Raw genomic sequence first — 21,632 nt, 5'->3', positions numbered from 1 at the left:
CTCATAAGAAGTTTCCACATTTGGGGTGACATGAGTGGGCTTTCCGTGAATGGTATTTGGACAAGAAGAGCTTGAATTTGGATTTTTCAAAGGAGGGTTTTTCTCACTTGTGTCTCCATCAACCTTGTTGTCAACCACTCTACCACTCCGAAGGGTGGTGATAACTTGAACTTGTTCATGAGTCGGCCCACTCGGAGGAGGGGTTTCATCAATCACATGCATTCCTCTAGGATTTTCAAATGGTTGAGCGGGAAGCTTACCCTTGTCTTTTTGAAGAAGTTGGTTCACTTGGTTAGCTATTTGTCCCATTTGATTTTCGAGCCTAGCTATGGATTAAGTATGAGAGTGAACCATTTGGAGAGTAGGTTGCAAGGATGTCAAGAGATGCTTGTTGGAATCCATGATTTGCTTGTTTAATGATTCCATCATTTGCACATTTAATGATTCCATCATTTGCTTGTTTGCAGCCACTATCTCATCAATTGGATTCACAGGAGGTTGAGTGGAGACATTTGGATTGTATGGAGGTTGGTAGCTTGAAGAGGCTTGGAAAGGCCTACCTTGATATTGAGAAGAGGGCTGATTTTGAGGCCCTTGATTTTGAAGTTGGGAATTTTGTGGGGCTTGTTGCCTCCACGAAAAATTCAGATGGTCCCTCCAACCTGGATTATATGTATTGGAATACGGGTTATGTCCGGGCCTTGAGAACATGGCATTAGCTTGCTCTTGGTTGGGATTGGGAAATTGCTCCGGTGTGGGGCAATCTTCCGAGAGATGAAATGGACTATTACATGAAGCACAAACCGAACTTGCCGAATTTTGAGACAATGAAGGAGGAAGATGTAGTGCCATCAATTGGTAGAATTTTTGAGCTATGGCATCCACTTGAGATGATTCCTCCCTTATAGATTTTGGTTGAGAAAGGTTGGTGTTCTTTGCATTGGTTGAGGCCGGAGCCCTACGAGAATTATGTTGAAGTGAATTTTCGCTTAAATTCTCAAGTAGGGTCCAAACCTCATCCGCATTCTTGGACATGAACATCCCACCACAAGAAGAGTCAACCATGAATCTATGGGTGTTGGTCAAGCCGGCATAGAAAGCTTGCACTAATTGCCATTTTGGGATCAAATGATGAGGACACTTCCGAAGAAGATCTTGTAACCTTTCCCAAGTCTCGTGGAGTTGTTCTCCATCAACTTGAGAAAAGCTTAGAATGGAACGCCTCATTTGGTTGGTTTTACTCACCGGATAATACTTCTTAAGAAATTCTTGTTGCAATTGAGCCCAAGAAGTAATAGAGTTGGGAGCGAGGGAGTTCAACCAATATTTTGCCCTATCCTTTAGGGAGAATGGGAAAAGATGTAAGTGGAGTGCATTTTCAGGAAATCCTCTCAACCGGATGGTCGAACAGATTTCAAGGAACTCATCGAGATGCTTATATGGATCTTCATTATCAAAACCATGAAAAGATGGAAGCATTTGGATGGTACTAGATTTGATCTCATATTGAGCTGCATCGATGTTTGGCATCACTATGCAAGATGGAGAAGCATAGGTGGTAGGGATGAAATGATCTCTAAGAGTCATTGGCTCGATATTAGGAATTTCAGCCCTTTCATTCCCCGGATTTCCTATATTATCCCCCATTGTATTAAATTCAGTTTCAAGATCCCGTGTAAGAGTAGGTTCCCTAGGGTTCCGTCTATGAGTTCTTTCAAGAGAGTTAATATCAATGGGAGAATCGATTGTGGGTAAGGAAAGTGACCTACGACCGAACATCAACAACAAAGCATATACTCAACAAAGCAATTCATCAACCACAACTCCACATATGATGTTCCCTTTCTCCTCAATTATCAAGACAGAAAATAAATGGCCACGACAAGGACCGATGCTTGAACACGAAGTTAAAACAATAATATAGCCTCAACAAGGGCTTGCAAATAAATTAACTACTTCTAAGCTTAACACATGCACAAAATATAACAATGCGAAACTAAAAGATCAAGAAGCTTACCTAGGGTCCTCTAGACTTACACTTTGCTAGCGTTCCCACGGCAAGAGTCGAGTCCCTAGAATCTTACAACATAAAATTGGTTAAACCACACGAGAAATATGCACAAAACACAATATTAACAATCACACTAAGTTTAACCCTAAAACTTTGGTTGCTAAACCGTATGCAAGTCCCCGGCAACGGCGCCAAAAATTTGATCGGTTGATCAACTATACATCAACCTTCGCAATAGCACAAATCATTGTAAAATAGGGCTATTGGTCGAGTAAGTCGAACCACTGGGACTGCGCTAGTCTATGGCAACCTAAGAGTCTAGAATTGTTCTTAGAATGATAAGGGGTAATAAGGGTTTGTTTGATAGTCACTAAACTAGGAAATTAGGAGTGCATAAAACAATAAATTGCAAGGAAATTAAAGGAGTGAGATACAAGTAGAAAAGACTAGGGAGATGAATCCACACTACACCCTAAGTACATGCTAGATTAAGGCTAAATTGGGGAAGTACAATGTATAAAATGGTCACGGAATATATAGCAACACTAGATTACCATATACCCTTAGAGAAGTTCATTAAATCATTAAACAAGAATAATCCCTCAAAAATTCATACATTTGAGCTACCTAAACTAAAGTGTAGCCTTCAACATACTCACTCAAGCAAGAACTATCAAGTTTGTAATCAAATGATAAAGCACATGAGGTAGGAAACTAGCATAACCCATCAAAGGAAGTTCCTAAGCAATGGACTATCCATTTTCTCTATCAACATGCCTTGAAAATTATTCATAATCCTATCTCCATTGTCACCATGAAGAAGCAAGCATTATGATTACTACAAGAAACCATCTAAGACAAGATAAATCACTTACAACAATCATTTATAAACATTAGAATTCATTACAAGAAGTAATATGCTCTAGATTATGAAAAGACCAAAAATGATACATCATAATCCCCAAAATAGAACCTAATCTAGAGCATAAGCAAAAGGGGAGGCTTCATCACCTCCCTAGATGAGGTTTAGTTACCCATGAGTGAGCTAGAAGAAGGAAGAAGCATGGATGAACAAGCCATTTTCGAGCTCCCTTCTTTAGGCTTCAAGAACACACCTTTTTTTGCTCTCTTCTCTCTCCTCTATCTTGTAAAAAATGAAGGTTAATGTAAATGTGTGGCCTCCCTTGCCTTATCTCCTCCAACAAAGCTCTCTCTCTCCTCCAAAAACATCCCCAACCACCTCATAAAGAAGTAAGTAGAAATGAGGAAACCAATGCACAAGTGGCTGCCAAAATGAGGATTCCCGAAGGCAATTCTGCCCCAATTTTGAGTGCTCGAAATAAGGCCTCGAGCACTCGAAAATGGAGCAGATTGCTCCATGCTTGCATTGATTCGCCCGGACCTACTTTGGTAAAATAGCCATAACTTTGCGCTCCAAACTCCGAATGATGAACCGTTTAAAGATTTGGAAAGCTAATTCAGAGCTCTAAAAACTTTATGTTTTGGTGGAGATCCAATTCTCAAGTCTGGTTGGTCGAAATTGAAGAACAAGGCAGACTTTCATTGCTGCCAGACAGTTCTGAGCACCTCTAATAAGAAGATCATAACTCTCTGCTCCGAACTCTGAATGACAAACCGCTTGAAGATTTGGAAAGCTGATTCAGTGCTCTAAATCTTTCATGTTATGATGGAAGTCCAGTTCTCGAGTTTGGAAGGTCAAAATGGCGAGCAAATTCCAGGTTCTACTGCTGCCAGAATTCAGCATTGGCACCTTTTGTTGCTCAAGATTCCACTAGGCCTAATTCTTGTTCCATTTTGGCTAATGAACCTAAAAATATACAAAAACGTGCAAATGAAGATAAACTACATACAATAATCAAGTAAAGGACTTAATTAATGCAATTTAGGGCGCTTGAATATACAATATTCGGCGCTTATCAAATAATAAAATAATAATAATTCTAACCTTGTATACATATATACCCATTTAAATATGTACTACAAATCCTTCCATTAATTAATAATAATAATAATAATAACTACTACTACTAGTCAATATCCATATATATATATATACACATTAAAATAAATATATATATAGCTGACTACACATCTATATTATTATTAATAATAATAATTATAATAATAATACTATTCTTTTATATATATATATATATATATATATATATATATGTAACCATACATATATACAACTATCCATCGGTAATTATCCGTACCTATCTAGCCTCCTATCCAAGTAGTCCCTGAAATCCAAATAAATGGTCCATTACTACCATCCACATCCATCCTTTTTTAAACAATAAAAATAAAAACAACTAATTCATTTAATCCTAACAAATAAAAATATAAACTAATACACATCATCAAATCAAGCACGTCAATTACTAAATTAATTATACTCCATTTAAGCACATTCAAATCACACAAATACCCATCAATAATACACATAATACATCTCAATTAAACACATAACATATAAACACATAACCACATAAGCACATAGCCACATAATCACATAAAATACAATAAAATGAAATAATTAAATCCCCATTATATCCTTTTGAAAACTAGGGGTATTACAAAGGGTGAAGTCTCTCTCAAAGCTTGAGGAAAAGGAGCTTTTGGCTCATAAGGCTTCTCTAATTGGGGTAATGATGATGAAGAAGATGGAGAGTTCTTTTTGGAACCACTTGCATCAAAGGAAGTAGGAATAGGATTGGAAACGGGACGGGGGCAACCACTTGGTTGCGCCGGTTCACTATCTTCACTTGGTCTCTCAACCCTATTATCATTTTTTCTACCTGTGATACCCCCGGATCTCCGGATGCGAGTTGGCCAGGCTCATGCCCGATTACCCGAGGATATCAAATCAATTAACAATTAACGAACACAAAATAAAAATATGATTAACAAGAATGATTAAAAATGCTGAAAGAACTAAAACGATAAACCAATAATTGAAACCTCAAAATAAAAATTTTAATTGATAAATAAAACTATTATGATACAACTGATCCTCCACGAATACAAATCGTTCTCCAATTTATACAACTCGGGAATCCATCTAGTGGACCCTAAAAATATCCCACTGAACTCAAAAGACTGGAAATAAAACTCAAGTCCACAATATGAAATAAAATCCTATGTCATCGGTGGAGTGAATAACTGTATTTGCTCAGTACGATCCAGCTCTAGGCCTGGAACTGATGAACACCTGTAAAAATAAGAGTGGGTCAGGCCCACATGCAAATTCTTCTCTAACTACAATCCAAACAGTGACCCGATACGCAGATACACCCTAGATATCTCAACAATATCTATATAGTTCGTAACAGATAAAAATATATCCACACTACAGGACTTTCACTAAACTATGATGAGAGTCTCAACCTGAATAGAAGGCAACATGCAATACGCACCTGAGTGGGCATGACTACCTAAGCCTAACAGGGTATACCTCAACCAACATAGCTAGCTATGCATCCTACTGCATATACGCACCCTAACCAACGAGTCTGAGATTCAAGCTCATTTAGTGGTACCATAAAAATATATTTAAAATCCATTAATATCCATCCATAGGAAATCCAATAAATCGTTCGGCTTATTCAACCGCACAGACTTATATAAGAGATCCAATAAGTCGTTCAGCTTATTCAACTGCACAGACTTAAATATAAGGAGAATTATGTTTTTATAATTCATACCCTTATTCCAAAATAGGTAGAACTGAGTATTTTGAATCAGTTTGTCCTTGGTATGCCACCGTCCCATACCGATGCATACAATCCACAAAATCCATATAATTGATAGAACAGGTAAAACTGTTCACCAATTAAAATCCATAAGGTAGGAAATAGCGTTTTGAGCTAAACCATACCTAGTATGTCACCGTCCTATACCGGTGCATACAATCCCCTATATCCATGTAAATGACAGAATATATATTTATTCAGCAATTTAAATCCAAAACCATGAAAAAAATTATAGACTATGAATAATAGTACAGAAATTTAATATCTGAAACCAAAAGCCAAGTAATTGCAGAATAGTTTAATACAATACTACAACAATTACCATTCAAAACCATAATCCAATTAATTGTAGAATAATATATAAGATTCTATAATTAACATCCAAAATTATGTTAATTACAATATATAAATAACAGTTTAGCAATTTACAATCCAAACCATTCCAAATAATTGCAGAAGAATATTTATTATTTCAACAATTTAAATCCCAGTATTAATCCCTGTAATTGCATTAAAGAATTTAATATTCTACAATTTACATCTCAAGCCTGCATAGTTCAAAGCTTAAACTTAGAATGACTGTTCATACATTCAATATAAGATTTATAATCTTATTATTCTCCATTAAGTTGAGCACAATTAAGCTACGCTAAGCAATTTGGTTCTTTTCAGCCGTTACCAGTATACTAAGTTGTATGCTTTTATACTGTTTCACCCTTTGACATAGAGACATAAACCATGCAATAATAAGTTTAATAACACTTAGAATTAACCATTTAGACCCTCTGTGAAGTCCCCACAACTCATTAGAACCATCCAAAAGCTCAAACAGTGCCCACAGTATCAAACAGTGCCTTAGAAACCATTCACAGTACGCACAAAAGGTTGGAGCCTGCTCTTAAAATACAAGAGCAGGCTCTTGCACACCTAGAGCCGGCTCCATAACCTCTTGGAGCCGGCTCTTGCTGAAGGGGAGCCGGCTCTTGGCTTCCCAAAGCCGGCTCTTCCCCTTTAAAGAGCCCTAGTCCAGTTTTTTCCTCCGGTTCCAACCTGCTGCTTCTTCTTCGGCCCATTTTTACCATTCAATTGGTTCCTAAAACTAATCTTAAGGGTCTTATTAGTACCAAGAAGCATCCCAATGGTTTGATAACACAATAGGAAACAATTACAAAGACTAAATTTTGCAACCGAACTAAATATGCTTTAGGAACAAAACTGAAACTATTTTGTAATAACAGTTCCATTCCAACCCCTTTGTTCCTCTTCACTACTGAACTTAGGAGTCCTATTTAATCCCAGTATCAACCCCATGATTTATTTACAGAGGTTAAAAGCAATTATAGAAACTAAAATTGCTAATAATATAACATACTTAAAACAGAAAACTGAAACAAGACTTGCATGCAGTATAACAGAATTGATTTTAACACGTAAAGATCATCAATATAACATATAGTAAGCATGTAAGTTCCAATTAATAATTACTTAAACCCTAGAGACTATCTAGGTGCACAGAACACGAGCCAACGGGAAGGAGGAAGAAAAGAACTTGCCTGGAATAAAACCTCGTCGCCGTCTTCCTAAGTTTTCCGACGACATCCGTTCTCAGTCACCTCTACCTCCTACTGCTTAACCTTCCTCCTCCTAGATTCGACCTTCAAGCCACGACCAAAACCCTCTCTGAAGTTACTTTGTTTTGTCTCCCCAACCTCTCTGTGTTTTCACTCTAAAACTCTCTGTACTCACTGCTCGTGAATAAGGTTTGTGATTTCAACCCTAAGCAGACTTATAATAGTATATATATAGGCATATAAAAACCTACGTCTACTTATATTGAGAGATGGAAACCAACTAAACCCTAGTCGGACAAATACACGATCCATAAACTAAATACCCTAATAATTTAACCTAATTAACTCCTTTAAACAATCAAAACTAATTTAATTAAATAAAATAAAAATCCAATTAACCAATTAATTAAAACCACAATAAAATTACATAGAATAATTAACCAACAAAACAATTCAAAAACCCAAATAACAATTAAATCAAATTAAAGACTAAAACAATTAAATCAAATAAAGACTAAACAATTAAATCAAATAAAGAACAAAACAAATAATTTAATCAATTAAACATAAACACTTAAAATAAATAGTAAAATCCCAATTATATCCTTTTTAATTTTAGGGGTATTACACTACCACTTCTCAAGGTAGTAATGGCTTGCACTTGCTCATAGGTGGAAGCTTCCGATGAAGAAGTTGTTTCCACCATGTAATGAATCTTAGGATTAGGCAAGGTTTGGCTAGGCAATTTACCTTTTTCTCTCGCATTCATGGAATTAGCTATTAGCCTGATTTGGGATTCAAGCTTTGAGATGGATTGAGAATGAGAGTGTAATAATTGATTATTCGCCTCTAAGCCACCCAAGGCCGCCAAAACCTTATCCTCAAAGGTGAAAATCCTATGAGGTACTTGAGATGGATGGGAGTAAGATTAAGAATTTGAAGCTTGAGGGTGAGAATATTGATTCACATTTTGATAAGGATAAGAGGAATGATGATACCCTTAAGAGAGTGTTTTTTGAAGGTGAGGAGGCACATACTTCACTTGAAAACCACCTTGAGGAGGGCTTGCACCGTCTCCTTGGCTTTTCCAAGAGAAGTTTGATGTATCTTTCCATCCCGGGATATAGGCATTGGAGTAGGGATGAGCAAATGTGACATTAACTTGTTCTTGTTGCACACTTGAATTAAATTGTCTATGAGGACAATTGGAAGTATTATGGATATTGCTAGAACAAGTTAGACACATCTCATTTTGAGGGTAGGAAGAGTAAGATGATTGAGTTGCCGGTTTTTGACTTAATAAGAATTGGTCAAGCCTTTGAGTAAGAGTTTTAACCTTGGCGACAATCTCATTTGGACTCTCCACTTGATACAAGCTTGAACTCTTTTTCCTCCCTACATTGGAATTACGACCTACCCGAGAGGATTGAAATCTATGCATGGAATTCTCACTCATTTTCTCAAGGAGGTGCCAAACGTCATCCTCATTCTTTTCCAAGTATGATCCTCCACACGAAGCATCTACCATATCCTTGTGGGTATCGGATAAGCTCTTATAAAAATATTAAACTAATTGCCATTTGGGAAGTCCATGATGTGGGGACTTCCGTAAAAAATCGTACAAACGCTCCCACGCTTCATGTAGAGGTTCACCCTCTTCTTGGGAAAACTCAATAATCAATTGTCTCATGGAGTTAGTTCTACTTACGGGGTAATACTTCTTAAGAAATTCTTATTGCATTAAAGCCCATGATGTTATAGTATTTGCCCCCAAGTTATTGAACCAATATTTGGCTTTATCCCGAAGAGTGAGTGGGAAAAGCTTCAATCTAAGAACTTCCTCCGGCACATCCGTGTATCTCACGGTGGAGCATGCCTCAAGAAACTCATCCAAATGTTTGTAGGGTTCTTCATTGCTTAACCCATAGAAAAGTGGACATTTGGATGGTCTCGGGTTTGATTTGATACTGATTTGCATTAAAGTCTAACAATTGAATGCATGTGGGTGCATTGTACACATTTGGAGTGTTAACGGTCACGAATGACCATTTGAAGATGTGGAGCTTGAACTACAGGAGCTACTTAACCTAAAGGAGGTTGTTAGATAAAATTGGGGTCTAGATAACCAAGATTCTCATTGAGGTTTTCCATTGAAGTGATGTGATGATCAAGATTAGGAAGAGAGGAATGCTAAGAAACCTTCTACCACGAGTACACAACAACAATCACAAAAATCAACAACAAACAACAACAAACTCCATCCTCCACATACAATGTTCCCATACTCCCATGTTATATCAATGCAAGAAAATAGTGACCATGACAAGGACCCATGCTTTCAACATTAAAGTAATAGCCACGACAAGGGCCTATGCTTGGACAAGAAATTAAACAATGTAATCAGTCTCAACAAGGGCTATCTCAAGCATATATAGAAATGAACAATTAAGCTACAAGAGTTTAAGAATTGCTCACAAAGGTCCCAAGCACAAATAATAACTTCAAGATTCAATGCTTGCTTCAAGATCCAATGTTTGCTTTTCTTGCCTTCAAGTACCTAATTGCATGAATAACAAGTGAGAAAATAAAAAATAAAAATAAAGACAAAGGATCAAAAGAGTACTAATTCCTATTTTAATTCCAAATACGACCGTTGACAATCCCTGGCAACGGCACCAAAAACATGGTGTGGACTTTACTAACGTACAAAAATGTGTCAATTTAGAATTGTATCAAGTGGCCACCACATTTAAAAATTTATAAAACCACTTAACACTTATACTATGTAGTACGAAGTGAGAAAGGATCGTCCCAAGAGATTGTAAGGGTATTTGGAATAAAAGTCGAATTAGTAAGTCAAGTGATCAAAAGAGTGGTTTGGTTTGGTTTGATTAAACTACAATTGAATTTTAAAGCATGCAAATGAACAAAGCTAAATTAAAGTAGGGTTAAGAGAATAGGGGAGAGGTCTTAGGGCATAGGAATCCCCACTAAGTTCTTCCTCTAAACCACTAGACTTAAACAATTTGGGAGAATTCAATTGAAACAATGAGCATAGATATCAAAAACAAGCATGAATTGTCTACTTAAGCTAGGGTATAGTACAAATCATCAAGTTAAGGCATTAACCATTCAATAAACCCACAATTGTAGCACACATTAATCTAGAGAAATATACTACTTGCAATCATAAGGATGGGCTATCAAACACAAGCATAGATTGTCTTCCTATCTAGGAATTGAAATGCAATTACACTACAATTACACTAAGACAAGGAAATTCAACCTATTAAACTAAAGGTGAAGAACAATCCATCAAACATGAGCATAGCCCATCAAATTAATTAACAAGAGTAACCAATAATAACCATGCATGACCATCACTAGATTCTCAATTTAATCACACATAGACATATAATTAATCTAGAGAAACTAGTGTAGAGACATAACCCTCAATTCAACCACACATAGACATGTAATTAAACTATATAATTAATTGGAAGAATTGAACCACACAAATCATGTATAAAATCAAGATTTATATAATCATAAGGTCAAAACATCAATTACAACATGAATTCCCCAAAAATGTCAAAGATCTAGAGTTTAAAGTACAAGCCTAGGGTTCATCCAAACCCTAAGAGGATGTTTAGCCATTCATAGATGTGATCTTGGAACCCTTAAGGGCTATCTTCAAGTTTGGATCCATCTTCTTCCTCTTGGTCTTTGGTGTGTGTCGTGTCGATGCACCAAAGTATGCAAAAGAGAAGCGTAGTGTGGCCAAGTTTAAATTTAGAAATTGCCACTACCACTTCTAACTATAAATATAGCTAGGGTGAGTAGGGATTGTCCCAAGGGAAAGGAGGTGTATTTGGCTTGGAAATCATGTTGGATTAGTAGGTCGAGTGATCAAAGATGTTTTGATTGGTTAATTAAACTACAATGTCAACTAAATGGATGCAAGGTAAAGCAATTGAAGTAGAAGAAAATGTAGAGAATATAAGAGAAGGATCTTGGGACTTAGAGGTCACCACTAAATATTACCTTCCTAGACACTTAATGTGTAATAGATAAGGGGAATTATATGTTGCAATACTAGTGTGTGTCATTGATTGAATCAACAAGCATGGATGACTAAATAAGTATACATTGTCTAGCCAAACTAGTGAATAGCACAACATATCAAGTTAAGCCATTATTCCTTCCTTTTAGTCCACAATCAATGCACATCATCAAATTAGAGAAATATACTACTTGCATTCATAAGCATGGAATATCAAACAACAAGCATAGATTGTCCTCACATCTAAAAAAGTAAGGCAACTAGACTACAACTAATCTAGGGACATAAAAATTAAATTAATTAAACTAAGGAGGAGGCACAATCCATCAAGAAATAAGTATGAACCATCAAATAAACATCAAGAGTATTCCATGTAAGCAGCATGCCTTGACTATCACTAGAATCATAGCATCAGCACACATAAACATGCATCAATATCACAAAACCTAGAGACAAACACATGAACATCTATTCTAGCATACATAGACATATGAATAGAATGAAATGATCAATTGGAAGTATTAAACTACACAAATCATTGTAGAAACAAGATTCATATATATATTAAATGTCAAGACAAGAATTACAACACAAATCCCTTCAAATTACAAAACATCAAAGTCTAGGAGGCATGCTTAAGGTTATCTCTAGCCCCAAGAGAATGGTTTAGCCACTCATTGATGTAGTCATCCAACCCTCAAGGGCTATCTCCATGGTAGGAATGATCTTCTCCTCCTTGATGGAAACCCTAGATGAGTGAAAGAATTCCCAAATGGTGTGTGTCTCTCTAATCGCTAGACTCCTCCAACCTCTCTTATCTATGGTTCCTCTCTAAGATTCTATATGTAAAAATAGCCCAAAATCCTTATATAGGTAGCTCAAATGTCACACCCAATGGTCAGACCTCGTGCACTAGGACCTCCAAATGATTGCACCACGAGCACACCTTTTAATTGGCTGGAACTCTGTTTTTCTTGCACTGAAGGAGGTTCGATCGATCACAAGGGTGGTCATATCGATCGAACTATGGCGGCGCCTTTTTTGGAATAATGACAAATCCGAGATATTTTCAGGATATTTTGGGAAAAGGACAAAAGTGGTAGATGGGGATAAGATCAAAAATGTCCGATCGATCGAAGTAATGTTAGATCGATCGAAGAGGGAAATTTCCTGAGGACAAGGACAAGAGGCTCGATCCATCTTGGTATGGTTGGAACGATCACTGTGAGATCGATTGGAGCTTGGTTCGATCGATCGAAGAATGCTGTTTTCCACCACTTTGCTCCTTTCTTCCACTAAGCTTGAGATTGCATCTTTTATGCTCTAATTCAGCTGAATTGACTTATTTTGGGAATAAGTGCCTGAAAAGAGAAATAACATGAAATTAGACTAAAACGGGAAAATAAGATAGAATAAAGTCCTATAACGTTCAAGCTTAAAGGGTTTAAATACGCACTTTTCAGTGCTTATCAGTCTTCTTAGTAAAAACCCTAGGGATGATGAAGATCTTGTCTCTTTTATTGCTCTAGAACCCTAACCTAGAAAGAGAAACTATCTATCTAAAAGTAGCTAAAAATTAAGTAAAACTAGTGAACAATGAGTGAACCCCTAACAAATGGTTCATTTTCCTTTAAAAACCAAGCCCCTTGGAGTGTCATTCAGTCAAAAAATAAGCCTTGAAAATATCTAATCCCTCAGCCATAAGTTAGGTGAAGATCGGGTGAAGTCGGAAATAAAACAGCTCATTGCCAGCAATTCGGCGATCGATCGCCAATTTTTGCAATCGATCATGGCTGACGTGGCAATCCTATCTTGACAATTGGCAACTTTATCCACTGAGTTGGCGCTAACGTGGCACTGCGATGGATCGCCAATTTCGGTGATCGATTATGACTTTAAATGAATGATGTGGTGGCAGCCTTATCCCCTTGCTGATGTGGCTGCGATCGATTGAGGATTCTGCGATAGATCGCCAACTTCTGCGATGGATCGTGGATACTCCAGGGCAAATTTCTGAACTTTTTCCAGATTTTCTGCTTGACTCCAAAAAAGCTTTAAAAGACTATATTTAGCCCATTTGAACCTTATTAACCTGAAATAGACAAAAACACAAATTAGAACTAAAACGGGAAAGTAAGAAAGATTAATGGACTAAAATATCCTAACTTAGGTGCTAAAATGTGCAACATTTGAATACTTATCAGTGTGTATGGTATCTCAAAAGAATGAGAGAGAAATAATAGAACTTTCAGGGGTAAACAATTATCAGAGGCAAACCATTTTCTTCATAGTTCATGGACTGCCATGCTTTCATAAGGAAAGATTTAGCTTAAAACCTCCAAGTTTTCAATACCTAGATATTGTTGTTGATGTTTTGGCGGTTTTTTTGTTGCTCAATGCTGCTTTAGTCTGCTAGCTTCTAGTTTGCTTTCTATTTAGCTTTTCTTTGATTGTTTCTGCCAGGGAATTTCGGACACTTTGCTAGGAGTACCGCAGCAGTATTGGACACATTTTGGGACACTACGCGGACATATGTCAAACACTGTTTGAAGTGTCCTGAAATTTGAATTTTTTATTTTTTAATTGAACATAACTGAGTCTGAGACACGGCAGAGACATGTTTGGGACACTTTTAGGACACGGCGGAGTGACTTTGAAATGTTCTTTTTAGAAGAATGAGATTTAACGTGATTTAATATATTATGAGTTAATTAGAAAAATAATATAATTTTTTTAAAAACAACAAACATATAGTTTCAAAACTCTAAATTAGCAACTTCATTCCTGATTCTAAGGATAAAGTAGCAAAATATAGTGTTTTATCCATTAAATAATATATGTATCACTGTCGGGTTCCTGTTTTATTTTTCAAAATTTACCACATCACCATGTCCGTATTGTTTCATACTCGTGTCCCAGGTCCATCTATGTGCTTCCTAGGTTGTTGCTTGCTTCTCATTTGCTTGTTTGGCATTTCTTTGCTTTCTGCTCGCTAGCTTCTTATTCCTATTGGAATTTTAATGGAAAACTTTTGAATATATACTTAATAGGACTATTAATATCCTTTAGTTGAAACATTATTCAATCATTCAACAAGGCATTGTGCTCAGAAATTTTGAGTGTGGACTGCTTAATTATATGACATTGAAATTCATAGATCCTTGATTACTTTAACTCGATTCTCATTCTCACTTTTACTAAAATTTAGCAGTTGCATACGCCTTCTTATAAAGTTAATAATTGAAACATTGGCTAAAATTTATGACATGAAATGTTATTGTGAAGCATGGAGGATATACTTCAGAAGCATCAACTGTATTCAAATAATAACCTCAGAGAAATAAACCTATGTTCGGTTCAACTGCAGGTAAAATATGTTGCCAGTTTTAATTTGCATGTTTCATATCAGTCATCGTAACACTAGACTAGTAGTTATGTGGTTTTCTTGTTCCATGAATATTCCAAAATTCTCTCCATATATTAATTTGTAACGAGTTTACAATCTTCTTGAACATACACTTTCAAGATTTTTTAGGATTATATATTTTATATATTCATTCGTTGTTTAAGATGAATATGTAACTTCTTATACAAAGACTTTCTATATATTCTATAGTTTACAAATTACTGGTTTTGTCCCTACAAATGAGTCATGGTGGTTAGTCTCACAAAAATCTGAGGATGGTCTAATAGTAAAAATAATTTGTCTGTGCCTTAAATAGACATAAATAATTTCATTGTTTGGGAAGCCCAAACCCCTTAATTATATCATTAAAATTAAGACATTTAATCCCGATTATGCTCTTTGTTTTAGCTGGAGCATGAGAATCACTTGAAATTGAGCATGGAAGATGCAGATAAGAGCCATCAATTGAGGTATATATGCATATATATATATATATATATATATATATATATATATATATAAAATAGTTTGAAAGAAATATTCTTATATTTTATTGAATAACATTTTAATGTTGAACTATTGCGCGCGTCCTTGAAATAGGCAGATGAGGGGTGAGGATCTTCAAGGATTAAATCTGGAGGAACTGCATCAATTAGAGAAAATGCTTGAAGCAGGACTAAGCCGAGTGTTGGACACCAAAGTTGATCTTGTCTCTCTCTTTTTCCTTATTAATTATGATATATATAAACATGTCAAGATGTTAACAATTTCAGCTTTTCATTCGTTTCAGAGTGCACGAATCATAAACGAGATCGCTGGCCTTCAACGGAAGGTTTGGTAACATATCACATTGAATCATTTTCCCACAAACTATTTCCAAAGAAATGTTTGTTAGTGCACCATTGAACTCGAATTTCTTTTTTCTTTGTTTTTTTGTTTTTGGAAGGTAACCATTGAACTATAATTCATTTTCATTTTTAGTTAATTTTTGTAAAATCATGGTTTGATTTATTGGTTTTTAAGCAGTGTCCTAAAACAAAATATTTTTAAAATTATCCCAAATAATTTACTTTAGTTTCTCCCCTGAACTTCCTCTTAAAAACATATATGTAGGGTGCTCAATTGATGGAAGAGAAAGAGCAATTGGAACAGCAGGTAATAAGACTTTTCATTGCCTTTAATTATATAACACATATATATGATTTAATTTTTTTTATGTAACTTTTAATTTATATAATTTTTTTTTTCACAGATGGTGATGATTTCTAAAGGAAAGAGACTCCTTGTTGCTGCTGATCAGTACTCAGATACTACGAACCTTGAAGAAGGCCGGTTTTCGGAGTCTCTCACCAATTTTTCCAGCTGCAAAAATGTTCCTCCACTAGTAGACGATTGCTCTGAGACATCCCTGAAACTAGGGTAAGCTTATGTTTATATGTATATATATATTCATGTGGAAGTGTTATCTAAATACAGTTTCTAATTAAGGCAAGCATTCCATATGCATGAGGGTTTTTAGGTGTATATAGAATGTATACTTAAGAATAATGATGAGTACTCCGTAGTTAGAAAGTCGGATGTATCTCACTATTTTATGTGAGTGGGGATGATGTCATTAGGACCGGTCTTAGAGATTCTCAATTTTTAAGAGACCCTAAGCAAAAATTTGAAGTTCTTTCAAATTGGAGGCCTTGGAGACCACCTAAGCCTAGGGCCAACCATTTGTCATCTCTTACTCACCAGCTCTCGGACACTGGACGTGTCATTACTCTATATGTAGTACTTAATAATCACCACCCATGAGTTTTGAATGCATATTTAATGCTAACCTTTCATATTCATGCATCATTTCTCATGAACTTACATATTCTAACCACAGTCTCTAAGGTAAGCATTACATGTACATCGAAGTTGTTTTTTTTTTTTTTTTCTGTCACCCATGTTCATCGAAGTTCACGAGTGATTGTTTCATATTCTGCATACGATCCATCTCTAAGTGTGTGTGCGCGCGCATGTGTGTGCGCGTGCATGCGCGCGTGGAATTCGTTCATTCTACAAGCATATATCAATCTTTATACACACTTGTAGTACAGTAATTTGCATAATTGCAGAACATATTGGCACAAATGATTAGTATTTTTTTTTTTTTTTTGTTCCTCTTCGGGCAAGGTTAAGCAAAGTATATATAATAAAAATATATATATTTACAAGGACTGTGGTGAGCCCAAGCTGGCTTGAGCAGGGCAATAGCCCAATAGACCAAAAGGGTTCAACCCAAAGAAACAACAAAGACCAAAGGCCCAACAATTGAAGCCTATCAAGGCCGAAAGAAGAGAAACTGTTGAATATCCGTTAAGTAACTGCTAGTAGTTCTAACCTTAGTTACATAATTCTTCTAAATGAGTGCCGCTCTTACGCTTTGTTTTAATCTTGATTCTACAATGTGTGACTTGGGTTTTGCCACACGCTCTCGCATTCACTCCCACTCCCGTACCCGCTTTGTGTGATTTAGATTTTAATCCTCTATACAATTTGAACTCTTGAGCAACTACCTATTCTTGGGATTTGAAAACCGAGTGAGCCGTTGCAACGGTTAACTCCTCTTTTGAATATTGCACATTGGGCTGCTGTTTTGGGGCTAGGCCTTGTCTAGTCCCATTACTTGCATTTTTTGTCCTTGTGTACATTATGGGCGTGTAGTACCCAGGCCGATCAATGTACATTTATTATAAAAAATTCGAAAAGGTAAATGTTATATTGTCCAACTAGTTGGATTGATCCGAAAACCCAATAATAATTACTCTGAAAAAAATTCCATGACACCATCTTACTTTTAATTTGAATTTGATTTCTTAGGATTAGACCGTCTGTAGTATTGTATTGTGCATCATCAATGATGGCTAGAGAATATTATAGTTGCAATTTTGATGGGATATACAGAGGAGTGATTCGTATGATTGATTTTAAAAATTGTCTATCAATATATGTATAAAATTTATCATTTTATTGTGTTTTTTAGCCTATAACTGGTTTTTTAAATAACATTAAGAGAAAATATTATTAAATATGATGTAATTTTTTGCGTTTTTATGTGTTGTTTAATGTAGGTTGTACTACGCTAAAACTTTTTTGTTAATTTTTCTTCTCTCTCTTCTCAATCTCTTTCTTACATGGTATCACAACACGTGGATCCTAATTCTACTTAAAATCGTTATTCCGTTTCTTTCATCTTAATTGTTTTCCCTTCACCCTCAAATTGTTAGGTTAAGAAGAGTTATTTGTTGATTTATTATTATTGTTATTACATGTCTAGCAAACCTCGGGATCTGGCCGTTCTACCAATTAGGTCACTGACTAATACTTGAGTTAGTAGTTGATTATATGCCACGTTTTCTAATCACAATTTATTGATTACAGTATTCTTCACTCTTGCATACCCTTTCTTTTTTGTCAAAATTTTAAGCAAAAGCTGCCACTCACGAATCACGATATTACTTCTATTAAGGCTCGAACTCTCAATCTTTCTTATTGCACTTAACATGTAATAATTCATTTCAAAAATAAAAATTTGGCTTTTAAGTTCAAGCTGGACATTCAAGTTAAATTTTCGTGTGGCGACATAGGGGAGTGTTAGAAGATATTATCAAGGGCAATTCATGTGATCAATATATATTTCACATATATTGCATTTTTGCATGCTTTCACTTATAAATATAAGAGGTCACTCTAAATAAAATCAAGAAAGAATATAATTTAAAAAAAGTATATTGTTTCATTTTATGTACGATGGATGTAGACCACAGTGGGGGAATCATTTTATTATGTTAATCTTCTGTTATTTATTCTCCATTTGTTTTTTTTTGTTTTTTTATTTTTATGATAAATTGTTCCAAGTCGAAGCCTATTCTTCTTTTCTTTTTGTTGAAAACATGCCAACCTTTTCTCTTCTGGGAAATTGTTTTTATTGGTTTCATTTTCTTATTTATTAATTATATCTTTTTCAGGCTACATTTTAACCAGCAATAAATGGAAAGTGGAAGAGATGATATCCACAAGGAATAAGCCAGCCTTGGACGTCATCAGCATTTTAAATTATTGTTATGTATAATAATGGAATGTGAAACAAAATCAAATTGTGATCGTTTGTTTGGGGCTAATTGAATTAATGTAACTCTCCTAATAAAGTAACGGCCTGTTTGGTACCTTTTTTTTTTTTTTTTTTGTTTTTTTTTTTTTTTTTGCATTTTTTTTAACTTAAGGAAAAAAAAAAATGTTTTGTTGTAAAAGTGTTTTGAACAATAATTGGAAGCAAAAGCGCGAAATTGGTAAAAAAAAAAAAAACATGAAAATATTATTTGAAAGAAAACGTGAAAACATGTTTGGTAAAAAACATAAAACTGGTATAAAAAAAACATGAAAACATTTGTTGCAAGAAAACATGAAAACCAGCCTTAGCTTGTTTGGTAAGATCCATTAGTTGCAAGATTTTTGGTGGTAAAAACATAAAAGTATGTTTGGGAAGTGTTAGAAGTTTAAAAAATATAATAATTAGTTTAAAATTACTCCTCAAGAGTTTTTCAAACAAAAAAAATTTACTATTGTTCATTTCTACCGTATCAAAGATACAGTGCGGAAAAATATATAAAAACACAAGATTGGTGTTTCGCTTTTTGGTCACTATTCACGAAATGTTTCGGCATTGTGCAAAACAAAATAGTTTTTACCAAACGCGATTTTTTCAATATTCACTGTTACAGTACTCGGCAAAAATAAAAATATAAAAAACAAAGCACATACCAAACAAGTCCTTATGACCCGTTTGGAAATTATTTTTGCTTTGTGCTTTTATTTTAACCCGAGTGTGTTCAACACTATTTCGAAACTTATTATTTGGTAATGTAAATTTGTTACAAGATTTTTGGAAACAAAAATATTAAAGCATGTTTGGTAAAAAGTGTTGCAAATTTGAAAAATTGAATGGTTAGTTAAAAATGTCATTTAAATTATAATTATTTTTTTAATAGTACTTTGCTATAACGCGGAAGCAAACAAAAGGATAATTTTTGTGCTTCTGATTTTGGCCTCTTTTTCGGAAGTGCTTCGGTAATATTCAAATGGCAGCAAACGTTACCAAACATCTTCGTGCTTTTGTTTCGCTACAGTATACTAACAAAAGTAAAAACATGAAGCAAAAGCATTAGCCGAACATGTCCTTAATTATTTATTGGAGTCACTGTAAAAATGAATCAATTTTTATAACATTACTCTATTAGAACCGACGTGATCTTTCACATAACTTTCTATTAAATAAAACATTTATTTGTAATTATGATAATCCAAATATTACTAAAGAAGTGTCTAATGGATAACAAGCACAAAAACATTTTTAAGGCACAATTGTTTATCTAAACGATAATCGGACCATCGGTCTGCAAATCTTTATTGTGAAAATTTAAAAAAAGAAAAAGAAAAATTAAAATATCATTTTCAACATTTTTAACGATTTTGTCTAATGGTTAACAAGCACAAAAACATTTTTAAGACACAATTTCTTATCTAAACGATGATCGGACCATCGATATATCTGCAAATCTTCATTGTGAACATTAAAGTATCATTTTCTATACATATATATATATATATATATATATATATATATATATATATATATATATAATTCATTAAATGACAATGTAGGTTTCAATTACGAGGGTAATTTACTTAGGACCCGTTTTATTTTTGTTGGGTACTGTAGCAATGAATAGCGAAAAAAATATGCTTGATAAAAAATATTTAATTTTGCACTATGTCGAAATGTCTCGTGAATAGTTGCTAAAAATCAAAACACCAATTTTATGTTTTTTCACGTTTTAACATTATAATAACGGGTACGCTGCTACCGTTGCCTCCTCCATCTCTGCCGTCTCTGCCATCTCTGCCTCCTCGGCTACCAAGACGGCCTCGTCCTCTAGACTCCTAATAAGAGCATTGTAGCTCTTATTCCAGTCCTTCTTGCCATAGCGGCAAGCCCCTGTCTTAAGTTGCTCCTGAGGATGAAAAGGATAGCGCTAGTCTCTGAGAATCTCAGTAATCAAATGCGCAAAGGGGAGGAACTTGGGTTGCTTAGGTTTGTTCTTGCTGATGTAATCTGTGTAGAGCTTTATCATAAAACTCCAATAGGGTGCCGAGACAGAGAACCAATGCCCTGTGTAGAAGGTATATAAGGCTGCAAGAAAATCTGAACGCCTCTGAATCTTATGCCTCGCCATAAATACATTTCGGTATAAAACCGAATCAAAGAACCATAGGTTGTCGGGCAAGTGAGTCTTGGTGGCAAATGTCTCGCTAGCAGTAGCAGGGCTATTTATAGCAGTGGCCATGTCTGCATCGGATGCTCTCCGAAGAATAGGATAATTAATGTCAGGAGGGCAGACATGTGGGCACTCGGAGGTTGTGGCCAGTGTCTCAACTGTAATACGAATGGAATGGCTGTCAATGGTGGTCCGTAACTCCTCCAGGTTACTCGGGGTCGGCCGGAGGCTCTGAAAGAACAACGGGAAGAGCCGCAGGTAAACCGGATTGGTCACCGGGGCCAGAATAGGAGAGATATTGTGCCAGTAGATCTCATCATAGGCCTCCTTGGTCAGAATTGACCGGGAGAAGAAAGTATCATAAAAAACGGACTCATGCGCCATTGAAAGGTGCGAATATCTGCGATTCACTCTGTCGCAGACCATGCCGAGCTGTGCTGGTGGTGTAATAGGCGATAGAGGCAGTGCCTGCTCGGCCTCCTGAGCCGATGAAG

At 35.5% G+C, this 21,632-nt stretch overlaps 1 protein-coding gene and 1 non-coding gene across 4 annotated transcripts in view; both read left to right on the top strand.

Annotated features, from left to right (window-relative positions):
- Positions 1–19,047, top strand: part of LOC132274103 (MADS-box protein JOINTLESS-like) — a 74,609-nt gene extending 55,562 nt beyond the window's left edge. Inside the window, exons 3-9 of one of the 3 annotated variants that reach the window (XM_059775271.1) lie at positions 14,707–14,788; positions 15,236–15,297; positions 15,428–15,527; positions 15,618–15,659; positions 15,941–15,982; positions 16,080–16,246; positions 18,832–19,047. In XM_059775271.1, the coding sequence (XP_059631254.1) occupies positions 14,707–14,788; positions 15,236–15,297; positions 15,428–15,527; positions 15,618–15,659; positions 15,941–15,982; positions 16,080–16,246; positions 18,832–18,853 (517 nt within the window). In that variant the 3' untranslated portion in view covers positions 18,854–19,047. Of the gene's footprint in view, positions 1–14,706; positions 14,789–15,235; positions 15,298–15,427; positions 15,537–15,617; positions 15,660–15,940; positions 15,983–16,079; positions 16,247–18,831 lie in introns of all 3 variants that reach the window. The other 2 variants (XM_059775270.1, XM_059775272.1) reach the window with 2 other exon arrangements.
- LOC132275613 (small nucleolar RNA R71) lies at positions 8,945–9,053 on the top strand. The gene has a single exon (XR_009470687.1). It is a non-coding gene; the product is annotated as a small nucleolar RNA R71 (small nucleolar RNA).
- Positions 19,048–21,632: the final 2,585 nt, after the last annotated feature.

Source organism: Cornus florida, unplaced genomic scaffold (assembly GCF_030987335.1).
Source record: "Cornus florida cultivar Cherokee Brave unplaced genomic scaffold, ASM3098733v1 CherokeeBrave_3.0.0_Hap2_Chr09, whole genome shotgun sequence".
Taxonomy (NCBI): Eukaryota; Viridiplantae; Streptophyta; class Magnoliopsida; order Cornales; family Cornaceae; genus Cornus; species Cornus florida.
Note: the sequence above shows the minus strand (reverse complement) of the source record. Positions and strands in the feature narration are given on the sequence as shown.